At 44.0% G+C, this 17,117-nt stretch overlaps 1 protein-coding gene across 1 annotated transcript; it reads right to left on the bottom strand.

The window, feature by feature from the left end:
* Positions 1–8,200: 8,200 nt before the first annotated feature.
* ripk4 (receptor-interacting serine-threonine kinase 4) lies at positions 8,201–17,003 on the bottom strand. The gene is made up of 8 exons (XM_070917326.1): positions 16,753–17,003; positions 14,023–14,314; positions 12,985–13,133; positions 12,611–12,660; positions 10,931–11,089; positions 10,614–10,729; positions 9,681–9,921; positions 8,201–9,496 (listed from the first exon to the last, which is right to left on the bottom strand). The coding sequence occupies exons 1-8, from the start codon at positions 16,932–16,934 to the stop codon at positions 8,271–8,273; spliced, it is 2,415 nt and encodes an 804-aa protein (XP_070773427.1). The 5' UTR covers positions 16,935–17,003; the 3' UTR covers positions 8,201–8,270.
* Between the last annotated feature and the right edge of the window lie 114 nt (positions 17,004–17,117).

The following is a 17,117-nucleotide window of genomic DNA, read 5'->3' on the forward strand; positions in this document are numbered from 1 at the left end:
GACAGTGATGTTATCGATTAATCACTACACAAGCAGATAAAATGGCTCCGCTAATTGCAGACACAGCAGATTCAACAGGACAATCTGTCTAATCACTGTACCAACATGATATTGGGTCCCATGGTGTTCAACACAAACTGATGTCATTCCAGCACAAAAACAACAATCCAAACAATGGCAGTCATATGTTTAAACAACAGTTGACAGTTATCTCTATGGGAAAAGAGCATATGCTTCAAGACTCACATTTACAATTGTTAAGTATGATAACTTTGGTTTATGTAAGGTGTCATGCACGTAAAAGGAGGGATTCGCTTCAAAACATTCAGAGTGAAAAGACTCATTACTGCTGTGTGCATCTCTATTCTGGTCTTGCTTTTAAAACTTCTGGAGTGGAAGTCATTCCAAGTACAAAGATTTAGACTGACATATATTCAAAACTGCGGGAAACACATTTGTTCAACTGGATAACATCCATAAACGTGCCTTGAGTCTTCCATAAGCCTGTTTCTGAGACTAAAGAAAAGTTAAACATCTGCTCCCCAGAAGACCTTTGGTAATAGTGTGGCAATATCATATCACAATCTAGAGACTCTAGTAAGATGTTTCTCTTGAAAATTTAAGTTGTCCTACTTTACCAATCACACATACCACAACAGGTATTCAAGGTTGCTGATGTCCTTTGGGGAAATGAATTCCACCATGACAACTATGAGAGGACCAAGCTTTGGCACAAAAATAAAAAAACGCAAAAGTAAAACAACAACAGACAAATTCATTTAAAGGAAAACACCCTGACACCCTCTCCTGAGACATGCCACAAATAATAATGCTAAGGATGCTACAGGTCATGAGAACGGACTATAACAGTTGAGTCATATCGGGAGATCTGCTTCCCTGCTGTGTTTGAGAACATGAAACCCGAGCACAGCGAAACCACAACATCTGAAAGACTTCTTGAACTGTACTGAAGGTTACGTTGTCCATATCTGCGAGCTTTCGGTGCACCAAAACCGAGGAAACCCGAGTTAAGACACTACAATGCTGCCCAAGCACTCAACGGTGTTTCGGAAGAATAGCCAGTGATAGCAATAACGGGGCTCGGAACCCATTTGAACTTTTCACTCCTTTGGATTCACGTATTGTACAGTTAACCTTCAGCATTATTTTTTCTCCTTGTCAGCAGTATAAATGCCTTAATGCCTGTGGAATGTTAGTTCGGCTCCAGGCAGTTTTCTGTAACCCGAGTGTCTATATAAATACCGTTAAACAAATGCTTGCTAACAAGAAGTTAAGCTAGCAGCACACTGGCATCCTCCGAGTACTCTGGTCTGGCTGATTCGTGACCGTTATTTGGCGTTGTTGAACAGCCAGGTACCCAACAAAATGACGGTGCCAGCAGCATTTCAGGAGACCACTTTTGTGAAACTCACCTTTATCTTAAAGTGTATCCTAGGACAGCTATTCCTTTTGTGTGGACACCTCGGTTCTCTTCGCCCCAGCGAGCACACGAACATCAGCGCGTCACGGCAAATCCACAGAAGCTACAGGAACCTCTCTCCCCTCTCAGCGGAATGGCCCACTAGTTTATTTGGGGTGTGAAAACAATCATCAGTAGTTTAATTATTGACTACTCCGCTCCTAGTAAAAACACAAACTACAAATATTAATTATTTCTACGGTAAATACGTTTAATCCCTTCATGGAAATAGATTCGTTTCGTTGCACAAACCGATCTGACAGCAGTAGCCGCGAATACACCCCTACGGTTAAAACAGGTTAAGTCTTCCTGGCGTCATCAAAACATTTCACTTCAGAAGGGAAAGATTGGGGTTTTGGGTCATAACTATACAAAGTTAGAGATACAGAGTAGACACAGTAAAGCGGTTTCTCCTGGTTGAATATATTGTATGAGGCTGAAGGCCTTTATTTCAGATAAACAGTTCCATCGTCAGCATTTTCAGTTTCCATTCTACTTCACATGAAGTCACACGTGGGGAATTCCCGCGAAAGATCCAGAGGAGCAGGAGCAGTTGTGCCATTGCTATATGGGATTGACATCCTTTAAAGTTGTTTGGCAAATATATGTTTAACTTTTACCAGAGGTGGAGTGGTAGGCTGTCTGTAGAGGCGGGGGACTCGCATTCAACAGCAATGTCGTCACATCACTTGTGGTGATGTAGGCCTGACTGTTTAGTAGAAGCCGATGCTTTTCCTGGAAAGCGGTGATGTTACTCTGTCTAATGCCGGCCACCAAAAGTCTAATGTCATGCTACAACGATTTATTGTGACTGCTGCTAAGCCCACATGACAACACAGAAGAAACAAGGTTCTGATTTTTTTTATTTTCCAAGTGTTATTTACAGCTAGCCGTTAATCAGGATTTATGTATTCATTTTAGATTTATAAGTGAATTTGTAGAATAATCATGGACTGCACTGATATCACACACACTCCATTCAGGTCCATCACTCACAGTATTTTACTGGAAGGTCATGCATTTCTTTCAGCCACAAGTTCTGCACAACCCTGGGGATCTGGCATTTAAATTGTATAGCCACAGCCTCTATAATGGCAGTCGAGGCTACAACATTATTCATGTGTCAGTGGCGTTTCATTCAGTCCGCAGTTATTGTGCGTTCAGTTTAGCCTGTGCGTGTCATGTGCTGTGGTATTTCAAGACGATCTGGCAGGTGGTAATGTCAAATAAGGCCACTCTGCATCATAATGTATGCTTGACTGCCGGCATTATGCAATCAAGACATCACACCTCTCAACTCATGTTCACTATGTTAATAACCTGTTGTCGTTGATTCACCAAAGAATAAAAGAAATGCCAATTATCATATGCAACTGCAAAACGGCTCATTTGTGAAGGAAGTCATCATAATGCTCTGGGTTGTGCTGGAATGTGACTCAGTGATGATCCTCTGGAGTACTATAGAGTCTATACAGGCTTTTAGACTCAACTCTTACATAGCATTTGCACCATCTCCTGGCCAAAGAGCAGTAGTACAGCTGCCACCACAGCTTTCCCTTTTCTTTGTGTTTTAAGATAGAAGAAGATAAAAAATGAATAAAAAATGATCACAGGCCTACAATAAACCTGGTTATTAAAATTTTTTTTTAAAAAAAGCTTGCCCAAAAGGTGCTGACTTAGCTCTCTCTCTCTCTCTCTCTGCACTGCCTCCACCTCCACATGTGGTGCACACCATGTCTGCCCCTGTCCTGGAGCAGGGAGCACAAACGCAGCCACACTGTTCTGTATCTGTTTAGTCAAGACTGAGTTCGTGTGGTCCCGCTGTCCCATCTGGCAGCCTTGGCGCAGTCAGCTGTGCAGCCACCTTCATTGTGTATCTAAATCACACAGTTACGCAGAGGCCGCCTTGTGTATGCAGGCTGCCAGAATCACGCTGTTATCAAACAAATTTGCAACGAGTCCTAAGGAATATGTTGAGGAGATTTTAACTGAACATCTGAGCACTAAAACTTTGTTTAGAAGTCCTACTACAAAAAACCCCCCCCACAAACAAATCCAAAACGCTAAAGCTAATGACTATAAGCCCTACGACCATCCAAATAAGCAGACAACATCATTATAACTAACATAATAGTGCTTTTACAGATCAGACTTTATTTGTAATCGTGAACATGTCAATTTATTGCAAAGCTGGAACCGTGGGTGCCAAGACTTATGTCATCGGGAAAACAGATCCAGACACATCCCCGAGCTGCTCCACTAACACACAGGAGGGACACGTGTTGACACAGTGGCAGCACACTGCTCGCTGTGTGATGAACGTGTGGCCACGTTTTCTGCTTCACAGACGCTTCCCTCCCTCAGTGTGGACTTTAACCACACCACATTCAGTGATTGTGTTCTCAGACTTAACCTTTCCAGGAAACAGCTGTTCGCTCCTAATGTATTTTGATTAGACAAACAATTTGGGTCACCTAAGCCAAATTTAAACATTTACTGATTGTTAAAAATGCCACAAAAATAACTGTCGACATGACATTAATGATATATAAAAACGTAATGAACTTAAACTGTCTGCCTCTCATGTCTATCATTGAATTACTTTCCGTTTCAATAGTGTATTGACCCTTCGCTTAGTTAAGCATAAATCTTATAATTCATCAGTTGCTGAGTGTGCCCACATCTATGTTTTCACCTTGACTCTACTGTACATCCACATGTTGCAGCTTGCCTCAGTGTCTTAAGAGACACGGCCTCAGATCTTGTTCAGCAAGTTCTGTGAGGTTAAAAGAAGGGGAGAGGAAAAGAGGAGCGGGGAGAAAAACAGTCCACAGCGCCCTGTATGAGCTCCATGCTCGCAGAGGAGAGAGCAGATGTTGTTAGCTTTGGCTGCTACTTTTGTTTTCAGATAATCTGCAACTGAAATCTATATGAGGAAAACGAACAATTCAATACTTTTCTGAAAGATATAATTACCTTTTTGTTCCCTTTGTTTCCCTTTGCCAGTGAGATTACGACCATTAAACTTTTTTTACATGTCTTGATAAGGGCCTTGCATCACTTCAGAAAATGTTCGGTGGTTCATGATTTGTTATTGGTCTGTCAGAGCAGTGAGGTGTGACTCAGCCAAAGTGAAAAGTCCCTATCACAGTCAAACAAAGGAGCAACCAGACACCTCGTCTGACAAGAAGGAAGTCTTGCAATCTTCGAGACATTTTGAGAGAATCTTCGAGAAACTGTGATGGCAAGAGTTATTAAGTAGTTAATAACCTAGTTAATTAGGTTGCCACTGCTGAAGTATTTTAGATAAACGCAATCTCACTTATTCATCCATCTCATTACTGCTCAGCTCTTATAAGGTTATGTATCAACAAAACAGGTTAAATCAACAAAACACTGCCTTACCTCCAGAGAATTAAAACTAACAACTTAAGAGTGTTTATAGTTCTTCACAGGTGTGTGGAGCTTCAACCCCCACCACACCATCTCAGTGTTACTTAACACTAGTATTTAATTTCACAGGGACTCTAAAGAACTTGTATAATACACCACCGTGCTACCTGTTTCATGCCCTGTGATTACGTCTCTTGACACCATCAAAAGTTTTCTTCAACTGGACACTGGAACCCTTGAATGTGGAGTCTGCGCTCAGGAAACCTCCAGACCTGCTTCCTTTTACATCAACATGTTCCCACAAGTCATCCGAACTATTGTGGCCCCTAACCCGTGGGCAGAAGACTGAACAAAGGCCTGAAGGGTACAGCTTTACCTAGCTGACCCGGTAGACGTTTTAGACAGCAGGTAATGCCACATCCTGCCAGTAAAAAAAAAAAGACAACCCATGGCCTAATTTCTGAGGCTGGAGGTAGCGCCCACTGGCAGCATAATGGAGTCTGGGCCCCAGGCTGGTTTCCTTGAGTCAAGGCCCTATGACTAATGTGATGGTAGGGACTGACTTCATCAGTCATTCATCAAGGTGTGATGAACAGGTTGAACTCTGAACCGAAGAGAGTTGAACAGTAAGAAGAGGAAATGACTCCTGTATGTATATGATTAAACTCTAAAGACACATTCACCCCACAAATATATGCTGTGCTAAAACATCATGAATATGCCTGAATAAAGTGGAGACATGTCCCCATATTCCTAAAATCACAGAATGCTTATTTTCCATATGTAAACTGCACTATTAGAAAACACTTATATGAGGAACAGATGGAACGGAAATAATTGACATTGTTAAAAAAAATGTAATAGTAAAAAGTACAAAGACTGCAATGCAGTTGACATGTCTCTAATGGTGGCATCATTGAGTGTGTGGTGAAACATTTACAGTCTGCAAGTTGGCATAACTCCTAGTTTACCTCACTGGCATAGAGGGGTTGCACACTCCTGGTTAAGTACTAATGAGTAAAACAGATATCAGTATGTAAATAATCTTAAATATTGAAGGGTACTCGTAGGGTTCCTCAAGGCTCAGTGTTAGGCCCATTAAAGGTCCCATATTGTAGAAAGCGAGATTTCAATGTGTTTTTTGATTATAAAGCAGGCCTCTAAAGGGATGAATTTCTCAAACAGTAGTGAGGAGCTGAAAATGTGACGTACGTATGATCAGAATGGAGTTTGTTGGCATTAGTATAGTGGGAATAGTGTAAAATTTGTCTGATGTTACTTTTGATGTGTTTTGTAAAAAGGGTAGGCGCGATAAACTGTAGCTTCATCCTTCACCTTTTTGGTGTGTAGAAGTAATCTTTCTGCTAAGTTGCATTGTTTTCTACTGTAGTGTTTGGTTGGTATTGATAGTTTTTGTTTATTGGATCCCAAATGCTTTGTTTAATTATTTACTGTTTGTACTGTCATTTAATTTGTTTGTATATAAAAATGATCAATGATCTATTTGAATGAAACCATACATTTTATGCTGAAACGTACTGTATGAAAACAGCTGCTTTAAATGACAATATGAATAGAATATCAACTGAAGAGAGAACGGCAGCCGGGAACGTACGATAGCCTACTGTAAGTTACTGTATAACCCAAACCTAACCTACCAGCCTATCAAACATAATAGCAGTCTTGACAGGAGATAGAGGCTGAGATAAGGCAACAGCACCACCATCATCTTCCCCATAGCTGGAGCTGAGACACATCACCAGGCAACAGATAGCGCGCTGTGTACACAAAACAGAGGCCTCAGATTACACACATTTCCCCAGTCATTTTCTGGCTCTCCGCAAACATGAGCTATAAAAACAGGACAATTGCAAGCAGCAGCCACCCGCCCTCAGTTTCTTGGATTACAAAAAGCTGAGCCCTTGAGGCGTCAGGAATGGCATGTTGGTTTTAGTGAGTGATGAAAAGTTGAAGTGGTCTAAGGAATTAGCCAACAGGCTGGAATTGCAGGTAGAACATCAGCACCCCTTCTCACTCATCCATCATCCAACAGCCTGTGATCCCCCTCGGGGGCAGTTCCCATGGTCTGTGCCAACCTGAGCATGCTCTGTGGGGTCTGGAGCTAATAATAATAATAACACCACAGGTGAGGCTGCAGATGCAGACATGCAAACTCTGCCCAACATCAAGGCTGATCAGCAGCTCTCGGAGCACTCTGGAACAAGGCACTTTCTCCAACAAGCCTGCAGTAACATGAAAGTTAAATACTTATTTCGGAGAGTAGGACTTTAAAACATTGTAAGAAGAAGAAAAGAGAACACAAGTTCAGTTACCTTACACATTATTTTGTGGTGGGGAGCGTGAAATGTTTTCCATTTTCAGTGTTACATTTAAATTTTAAAAGGTCTTCATGCTATCAAGGGGTTTGTTGTCATTTTCACCACATTGGATTGTATTTAAAACCAGACCTTAAAATTGGCTTTCGGTAATGATGATTTCAACTGTACATAATACCTTTTGAGAAAATATACTATGAGTCTTAATAGTGCAGTGAATGTTTCTCTGCTGTGATCTTTTCTGAATATTTTGTAAATCCCAAAGTTTTATGTTAGCCTTAAAAGGTGTGTGTGTGTGTGTGGGGTATAGTTTGGGCCTTTAATAGCATTTCATTACCATGATTATAATGTTATGAAACTGACACAGACTAATATTTTGTTTCGTCTTCTCCTTTCTTTCAGTAGCTCAAAACGTTCTTGCTTGAATGTCGGCCAGTTAACAGCCTGTATGTCTCTGAAATAGAACATTAGCCGATACATTTTTAGGTTACAAATGTGGGAAAAAGCAACAAGGTCAAACAAAATATGAGGTTTCAAATGTTTTAATGGGTGATGCAGCACTGATATGTAACAGATACAGAACACTGAAGGTCAAGGTTTTTTTTTTATAAATGCAATGGCTCTGATGATCTACAGCATTCACCTAATGAGGCTTGTGACAAAGTTTGTGCTCTATTAAATATAACTTACAGGCATACCAGCTGCAGTAGAGTGAAAGGTCCCCAAAGGTCACGGGTTTCCTAATCATAATTCTGATACACAGTATGTGCTTGTTTGGTAAAAAAAAAATGTGCTTGTTAAGTAAAAAAGTAAACAAAGTCTAAATTCAAACACAGTATTTATACTTTCTATTTACAGTGTCCATATTTACATCAAAGCTTTTACGACCATTGATACCTACTTATCTACCTACAGTGCTGAAAGGGCTTTGGAGTCCAAAAGACTCTCTTAAGTTTAGAATGACCCCCCCCCCCCCCCTCCCAAACTCTGAGGCACCAGTGGAGTATAAAAAATGACACTGAAGGCAGTTCTGTACAGTTTTGGCAGTGTCTTTGTTCTTGTTAGCAGGGTGCTGAGGCACACTGTGAGCCGGTGGACTGCGGACAGTCTTTGTCATTGTGCTCCGTCAATTTGAGAATGACCACTTTCCTCTGGAGCTGCTTAGCCTCCGGCGGTGCGGGCTGTTCAGTCACTAAGTCCTGGCAGTCCTGCGGCAGCAGCATAGTGATGATGTTTGAGTATCCACCCTGCACTGCCAGGTGTAACGGGCTGAGCCCCTGCTCGTCTGACAGAGCGCCACCATCTGGACAGTGAAGGAGCAGCTCTTTCAGGACTTCACAGTGTCCGTTCTCTGCTGCCAGGTGGCAGGGTGTGCGTAGGGCCTCGTTGGATCTGTAGGGGTCTGCCCCCTCTTCTATCAACATCTTGACTGTGGCCAGGTGGCCTCGCTGGGAGGCTAGGTGGAGAGGAGTGAGTCCGAGGGCGTTCTGGCTGTGGATATCCGCCCGGTGTTTGATCAAGAGGCGAGAGGTGCTGGTGTGACCCGTCTCTGCCGCCACGTGTAGGGGTGTGTTTAACCCAGAGGACGTCGTGTGAACATCCGCTCCCAGTTCAATCAGGATCCGTGCCACTCTGTACTGCCCCCTCTGGGACGCCAGATGTAGCGGTGTGCGGCCGTCTGTCGTCTGCCCGTCCACGTCGGCGTTGGCCTGCTTGACCAGCAGCTTGACGATGCCCAGATGCCCTTGCCAGGCAGCCAAGTGGAGCGCCGTCCACTTGTCCTTACCCTTGATTCGAACATCAGCACCACGGCTCAGCAGTACCCGGATTACATTCTCCTGGCCGTGCTGGCATGCGACGTGAGCTGGCGTGCGTCCCTGGCCGTCGGTCTCGTTGATGGCCGCCCCGCGGTCCAGCAGCAGGCGTGTGATGGCCTCGTCCCCGTTCTGGGCCGCCCAGTGCAAAGCTGTGTACTGGTCCTCATCCTTGGCGTTGACGTTGGTGCTGCGCCGACCAAGCAGAAGTTCTGCCAGGGGCTTCAGGTGCTTCTCTGTGGCCAGGTGCAGGGGTGTGGAGCCACGGGCATTTGCAAGGTTGGGACTGGCGTTGTTCAGGAGGAGGAACTTGACAGCCTCCTCATTGGCCATGGTGATGGCGTGGTGCAGCAAACTGCCTCCTCCGTCGAGGAGAAGATCGACATCCTGAGGCTGGAGGATCTTCATCAGCTTGGCAGTGTCTTTGGTCCTGATGGCCTCACACAGCTTTCTCCTCTGGACGTCAGCAGAATCTGGGCAGTAAAGAAGAAAAGGAAGGGTTTGAGGCAAAAATCACAAGTCCATCTAAAATGCTTACCCACCTCTACGCATTAGCTGGGATTCTTTCTTGTGTGATATTCGGTAATCATGAGCATATAGTATTTTTAGGTTTACAGGAATAATAGTTCCAGTTGTAGGTCTTTAATCAGCTCTTACCACATGTGTTTTCTTTCTCAAAAGACAGTGTGATAGAGTCTTGGGAGGAGAAGGCCGAATCAGCCGAGGAGATGCCAGACAGTCTCTTGCAAGTGTTCTCTTTGCTGTGGCAGCTATCCTCCTTCACGCGATCAAAGCTCCTAGAGATCCCAGAATCCACCTGGCTCAACAGCTCTGACAGGCTGTAATCTTTTTCCGGCAACATGGCTGACTTTGGACGCACCAGCTTGTTGTCTTTAACCTGTAGAGCAAAAAGGTGGACAAGCATATTTGGACAAGCTGGTCTCTGACACTCACATTCCATTACATTTATACTCAGGTACGCAGCTGTCGCTCTTATCCAAAGCCACTTACAGTACAATGGCCACTGGATATTGACATATTCGAAATCACTTGAACACATGTGGAAGTTCAAAACAGCTTATCTTCCGTCCCTACAGACAGATATCATTCAGTAACAGCTGTCACCGCTCATGAGCAGGGTGTTTCGTACGCAACAGCGAACACCCCGGAAATGACAAAGCAGCACACAGGTGAAACAATCCCATCAGCCAACATTCCTCTTTTGTGATGCAACGATTGTTCATTTACACAACTTATGACTTTAAAAGTCATAATCATGTCTGGAGCACTGCAGAGATAAGCCTGCTTGTCTGGGTGTATAGTTACACATTCATGGACAGTCCGTTTAAAAGCTATAAAGGCGAATGAGAGTCCAATAAAACAACAAAATCCAAGTTGTTGTTTAAAAAACTTAAGAACATCTTTATTGCTCTATCCCCATATGAAATAGAGGTTCACATGATCCAATTAAACAAAGTGACAGACACAACACACAGAAACATAATGCTACATCTTCCAGAGAGGCCAACAATATTGAAACACGGGGCCCTTTCATCCAAAAGCAGTTAATATGCTGCTGCCGTGTCATACCTGGTCACCAGTGAGGGTGTTAGGGGACGTGGGCTCTGACTCTGATGTTGACGAGGTCGGCGTCTTGGGCTCCTCTTGAGGTTTAGAGCAGAGCTCCTCAGCTTCAGATGTGATTTCTGCGAGGACAAGAGCTCTAGGGTCAGGTTTCAGTAATAGCAAGGATGGGATGAGATTAGGGAACACAAAAGGGAAGAAAAGCAGCACTAAAAGCAGGAGACAAAGACCTCAATTTAATAGACCGCTGCACGTTCTAAGTGTGTGTTAAAGGAGTAGGATCACATAACATTTGTTTGTTGTAATAGAGAGGCACAATTTACCCTGGAAGCTGGGTCTGGCATCAGGGTTTGTGGTCCAGCAGCGCTGCATGAGGCTCAGGAACCCTGTACAGGCTGAAGGTCGACAACGTGGCACTGCACCCAGGTCTGGACGCACCCCTTTCACCACCTTCACCATGATCTGAAGGATATTATTTTCTCCTGGGGGAAAAAAAAAACCAATCAGATACTTCATTCTATTTCTCACTAATATATCAGGTTTTATACAAACATACAAATAGTTGTGGGGCACATAAATCTGACCTGACGCCTTATTTTCTGATGAGGACATACGGTTCGACAAGACAAATACAAACGACTTGAATTGTAGTCTTAATCTAACATGCTGCAGTACATGACAACATCATCTAAGGTTCTGGTGCCAGTGGCTGTAGATATAGTCAGTTATGCAGAGGCAATCACCACCATCTTCCCGCATGCTCAGATAAGGAAGTGTGTGCTGTTGTTTCCCATGGGAGCAAAAGGGAAAAGCTCTCAACAGCTCCTGGTCTGGCCTCTGTCTATCTGACTGTGGGATCAGCCCAGGCAATGATTCAGAACAAACAGGTAGAGGCCTTAATCACAGGTACTTCACCTCCTATTGTAGCCTTAATACCCTTTGCAGGTGGAGGAGGAAGATGGGGAGGCATGGTAACCATGCCATTTCTCACTTTTTAATTATGTCTGGATCAACATAGGCGGGGCCAGTGCCAACCTGGAAACCCTCATCTAGACACTGGTCTTCAAAAGGAGCCAAATTCCTTGAAGTGAACTGCTACCTGATAGGCCTGGGAAAAAAAACACTCTACTTGCCAGTCTAGCCCTGTCCAACTGCCTGCTCTGGAATTTACAGAGTAAACAAATACAGTGCACACACACACACACACACACACACACACAAACACACACCTTGAAAGGTGTAACCCGAAGTGTTCACCTTAGGTTATGTTTTTACTGGAAAATATGAAAGCCCACTTTTGCCAGGAAAGTATTAAAAATAGATGAAAAGTTAGGAGGAGGCACTAAGTCGAAAGTATAATTACTCATAACTCTAATTTGCGTGGGCTGAAGTTATGGTTTAGAATTTTTTATTCATATTTTTGACATCAGTGTTTATGCGATGGTAGAGCAAATATAGGACAAAACACATATCGAGTAAATCAGTTACATCAGAAAAGCTCTTCATGTAAAACTAAACTAATTGTGTTGGTAGCCATGCTCGCGTGTCTGCCGGTCCACCAAGACAGAAATATCTCAACAAGTATTGGATGGATTGCCATGAAATGTTCTACACACGTTCATGTTCCCCAGAGGACGAATCCTACTGAGTTTGGCGATCCTTGATGTGATCAAACTTGAACACTGCCAACTTTGGTACAAACATTCCTGCTCTCCTGAGGAGGAACAGTGAGATAACCTTGACGTAACCCTTGACTTTCCGTCATCAAGTCAAAATGTGAATGTGTGAATACTTTGCTTTATGACCTGCAAAACTAATGACGCTTAGCCTCAGCTAAGTGCTTTGTGTTTCGTGCTAATTAGTAAATGTTAGCATGCTAAAATGCTAAACTAACATGGCGACCATGGTGAACATTACACCTGCTAAATCATGTTAGCATGCTGGTGTTAGCATTGAGCTTAAAGCACCGCTGTGCCAAAGTACAGCCTCACAGAGCGTCTCACCTTGGTAGGGTTTCTTCTGTGTGAGAATTCCCCAGATGACAATAGAGAAACTGTGGAGGAAAAATGAAGTTGAAAGACATCAGTACGAGGAAAATATCAAGCCAAGAAAATGGCACATTCTATTTCAAGCTGAAATTACTTAGCATTCAAATCACCCCCAACCACTCTCAGACTGTGGAAATAATTCAATGGAAAGTGTCTTTTCCACGTTACAAATCCATCGCCTACATTTGATTCATTACAGTGACTGATATGAGTCAGAGGTTGACTGAACATACAAAAGTGGGGGAAAGGCAGGCAGGCAGACAGCAAACACCAATCCCAAAACAAAGACCTACGTTCATACAAACTGCGAAAAAAAAAAAAAATCCCACCTGTATACATCGTGCTTGGTGTCTGACACTCTGTCCTTCTCAATGATGCGCTCAGGAGGCAGGTAGGCGATAGTGCCACAGAAGCCGTCCCTACTGATGTCATCAGCCCGTGACAGGCCGTTCCACCGGGCCAGGCCAAAATCTGAAATCTGAGACAGAGGGGGTGGGGGGGGGGGGGTCAGATAAGACCCTCAAACAGAGCAACCATGCTGCCTTTCTCATGAAGCACCGTGACACTGATGACTAACTTTGCCCGCTGAGTGTGACAGGCTGCTAAGCTCTCATTATGTGCACTCAGTGGTATGATGAGGGCAACGCAGCCATGTCCCAGCCTGCAGGAGAGGAGAGGCCCTTCATGTGTGCGCACACCCACACTCTTTCACGCACACACACACATTCACAGAGGGAGATTAAACAGGAGCTGAATTAATCCTGTTGGGACAGGCCCGGGTGAGGTGTTTACATCCAGGTATTAAACTCCAGAAGTGACGGTTCCCACCCATTGCTCTCAGTAGAGCTGAACCGTTTAAGAGGTCGGACAGAGGCTGAGAGACACCTGTCTGCCCAGAGCGTGTGCAGGGCTGTCATTTTTAAATGGATGAAAAGGAACGGCGAACCACCTTACGGCTGAAATTCCTTTTAAAAACACTAAAACTGTGACTTTCAACCAGCTTTGGAGCAAAGACGGCTGTGATTTGACTTCATGTCAAATCTGTGTTACATCAGCAAAAACATTCAATCATGATAATATATGGTTCCCATGAGATGATTGATGATGTTTTCCCAATCAAACAATGTTAAAGCCATAGAAAAACTTTGCAGCTGTTAAGGTGCTTTTTGTTTTTACCTTTGCATTTTTACATCAAACCAAACATTGACAGCACAACAAAATGATTTAGACCATATTTTATAAAAAAAGATCTGTGCACATTAACAACTGGATAAGCTCATCACCTTTTTCGGTCACTAATCTGAATGTTTTCAGTCAATGCAGCCGAAACAAAAAGAGACCTCAACTTTGTGACAAACTCTCTCTACCTTGACATGATAGTGAGCATCCAGCAGGATGTTGGCTGGCTTCAGGTCCAGATGGAGCAGCGGTGGGTTCATGCAGTGCAGGAAGTTCATTCCCACCGCCGTCTCGTGGATGATGCGGAAGCGGAGCTCCCAGGGCAGCGGCTCGGTGGCCAGCAGGGTCTGCAGGGACCCGGTCTCCATGTACTCCATGACGAGGCCCTGGGATTCCCCACAGATCCCATACACAGGCAGGATGTATCTGAACTTGGCTGCCTCCATCTTCTTAGCCTCCTCCAGCAGCTCTGAACGCTCCCTGTGATTTAAAAAAAACATATTGATTGCACAATATGCTACATTTTATTGGCGTCAGTGAGTCAGCACACTGCAGCTGAGAAGAGATGAAACGTTGTTTTTAAGGCGTTTAGGTTAGCTTGTGGTTAGCCAACCCTCTCCACATCCATTGGTTCTAACATTTATCAAATCTACCTTCTCATAGAGGTCACGCTTTGCTCATTGAGCATACCTTTAGTCCTAACCCAAATTCCAGCGCATTACATGTCATCCTTACTGAACTCCCAGCTATGCAAAATATTTACTGGCACTGAGGTGTGACCTCTATAGACATCTATAAATGATTTACCAATGTTCATCAGGTGGATTGTGCTCTTAACTGTCCAGAGGCTCTTTTAAGGCCTTGAGGACATTCCAGCCCAGCCTGGAATGCATCAGGAGAGCATTAAACAGAGCTCTTGTTCTCTGTCGCTCAACCTTTGCACAGCTCCCTTTATCAGTCCACTGGCCCTGCTGACATGCCTCAAACCCAGCTGTGCAGGTCATACATGACCTCAGTGCACGTATCTGCAGCAAAGGTTGCTTTAAATGAGGACAGATGAGAGAAAGATAAATCACTAATGGTTGTGTATTCATAGGAATGTGCTTCAAAGGCAGAATTAGCTGAGCTGGACGGGGAATTCAGTTTTTCCACTATTAATAAAATGAAATTAGATGCACTGAAGAGACTCCTACGACTCCTACGAGTCCATTAGGTGCAAAGTGTATCAGGTTACTAAAAAAGAGTCATGCTCTATAGGAGGGAGCCTGGCTATAATTGCCCTTTATAGTCGGTACAAGTGAAGGAGGCACAAGCCCCCCCAAATCTGCCAGGCAGGAATAATCAAACATGATATGGGAGAAGGGGCAAACGCTTGTTTTCTAAATCCTTCATCTTATCTAATAAGTGCTCAGCAGCTCTTCAGAACCAAACAATGTCCTTGCTTTAAACAGACAGGCCCGGTAAGACCGGTTTTACAGCTTCTTTTATTGTCTGTACCACAACAGCGGCAGCCCGCAACCCCGGCAGACAAAGGTGGCTTTGAGTCCCTGCTGCTGGATGCTATGTGCGGGTCAATGAAGGCTGCCGTCAAACGACTGTTTATGTACTTTGCAGATGTTAGGGGATGATAACATCTTTGGTTGAGGTTCAGCGGACGCTTGAAGTCGCTCCACAGGTTCTGAGAGGATGTCAGTCAATGCTGAAATGGCCACTTCCTGTTTGTTGGTTATCTGTCTAAAATGTTTCGGTGACCAGATGAGAGGTCCTAATGTGATATCAGACGAGACAAAAAAAATCGGTTGAGTGATCAAATGAGGAAATACAAATTTAGACAGCTGCGTCTGGGGCTCATCATCATTTAGAAAGGACAGGTGCAACTCTGTCAATTACACTTAATCACATGAGAATCATTATCTCAGATCATGAGCAATTACTTATTCCTCTACTAATTAAAACATGGCTGAGGTGATGTTTATAATTTGTCTGAAGCCCACAGATGAACCCGGTGTGTGTGTGTATACGCAGCCGAGAAGGACGGAAAACTTCCACGGGGAGGCGGGTTGCTGTGCTGCTGAAGGGGTCGACCTTCAGTGAAGGCTCACATAGAACTTGACACCGGTCACCCACACCGCAGGACAGCTGAGACACACACACACGCACACACTCTTTTTCTCCACACAAACACTTCCACAAAATACACAAAACACCCACTTTTCTTTAATTTGAGAGATCTATGCAGAGCAACGATTCATGGTTGTTACAGGATTTGAGAGGGTTGTGTAATCTCTAGTAGTGCCTGGAGGGGAAAGACCACCTTACCACCCTCATTGAAATGTACATTTATTTAAATCAGCCCCTCCCTGTGGCCAATAGATGAAAACATCACTATTGATTGGGGGAATCAGCAGTGAACCTTTCATGTTTGGGTCTGGTCGGAATAAGCAAACTGCCACAACTCTGAGAAATGTGGACTTACTTTTACCTGAGGATCAATAAGCGCGTCAGCTCTCCCTGCCGCACAACTTAACGGTGTCTAAATATCTGAAGGTGGCCCCTCGTTTGCTGCTGAGTGTTCCCCGACTGGTAGTAAGTGACTCACACTCAATTCCTGGTGTTCACCCTTCCAGGACTCCGAAGCACTGAATTACTTTTCACAGTCATATTCTGAGCCTCTGTCCGTCTACCATTTGGCCATAAACTGGTCATCGAATGATAAAACTAAGAGACAAGAGCAGGCTAAAGACAGGTTTGTACAGCTGGTGCTCAGAGGGACCAAACACAGAAGTAAAGAAATATCTGAACTATGCCAGAGCTTCAACAGGAACACGTTGAGCTAAATTCTTTTACACTTCTTCAAGTCCTTTTTACATATACACCACTTCAAAGATAATCCATGTGGCTCAACAGCTGTAACTTACTTCTCATCCATATGAAGGCAGGGAGGGCACTTGATAGCCAGCCATGTTTTCCACTGTACGTGCCGGACTTTGTATACTTGTCCAAATCCACCTGAGCCTATTTTCTCCCAGTTGCCAAACTCAGAGGAATCAAAGGTCCTTAAAAGCCCCATATTCCCACGTGGAGAATCGGGGACATCCATATCCGTGTTGTGAGAGACCCACCAGCTGGGTAAACTCCTTTTTTATTCTTCTCCGAGGCACAATCTGAGCAAGTGAACATACACACCGACCTACCCGCTTGTGAGCTCTTCCTTGTTTTTCCCCTTGTCAAGCTCAGTGTGGCCCCTCCCTCTCTTCAGGTGAAAAGAGGGGGGGAGGGGGTT

Source organism: Enoplosus armatus, chromosome 13 (assembly GCF_043641665.1).
Source record: "Enoplosus armatus isolate fEnoArm2 chromosome 13, fEnoArm2.hap1, whole genome shotgun sequence".
NCBI lineage: Eukaryota > Metazoa > Chordata > Actinopteri > Centrarchiformes > Enoplosidae > Enoplosus > Enoplosus armatus.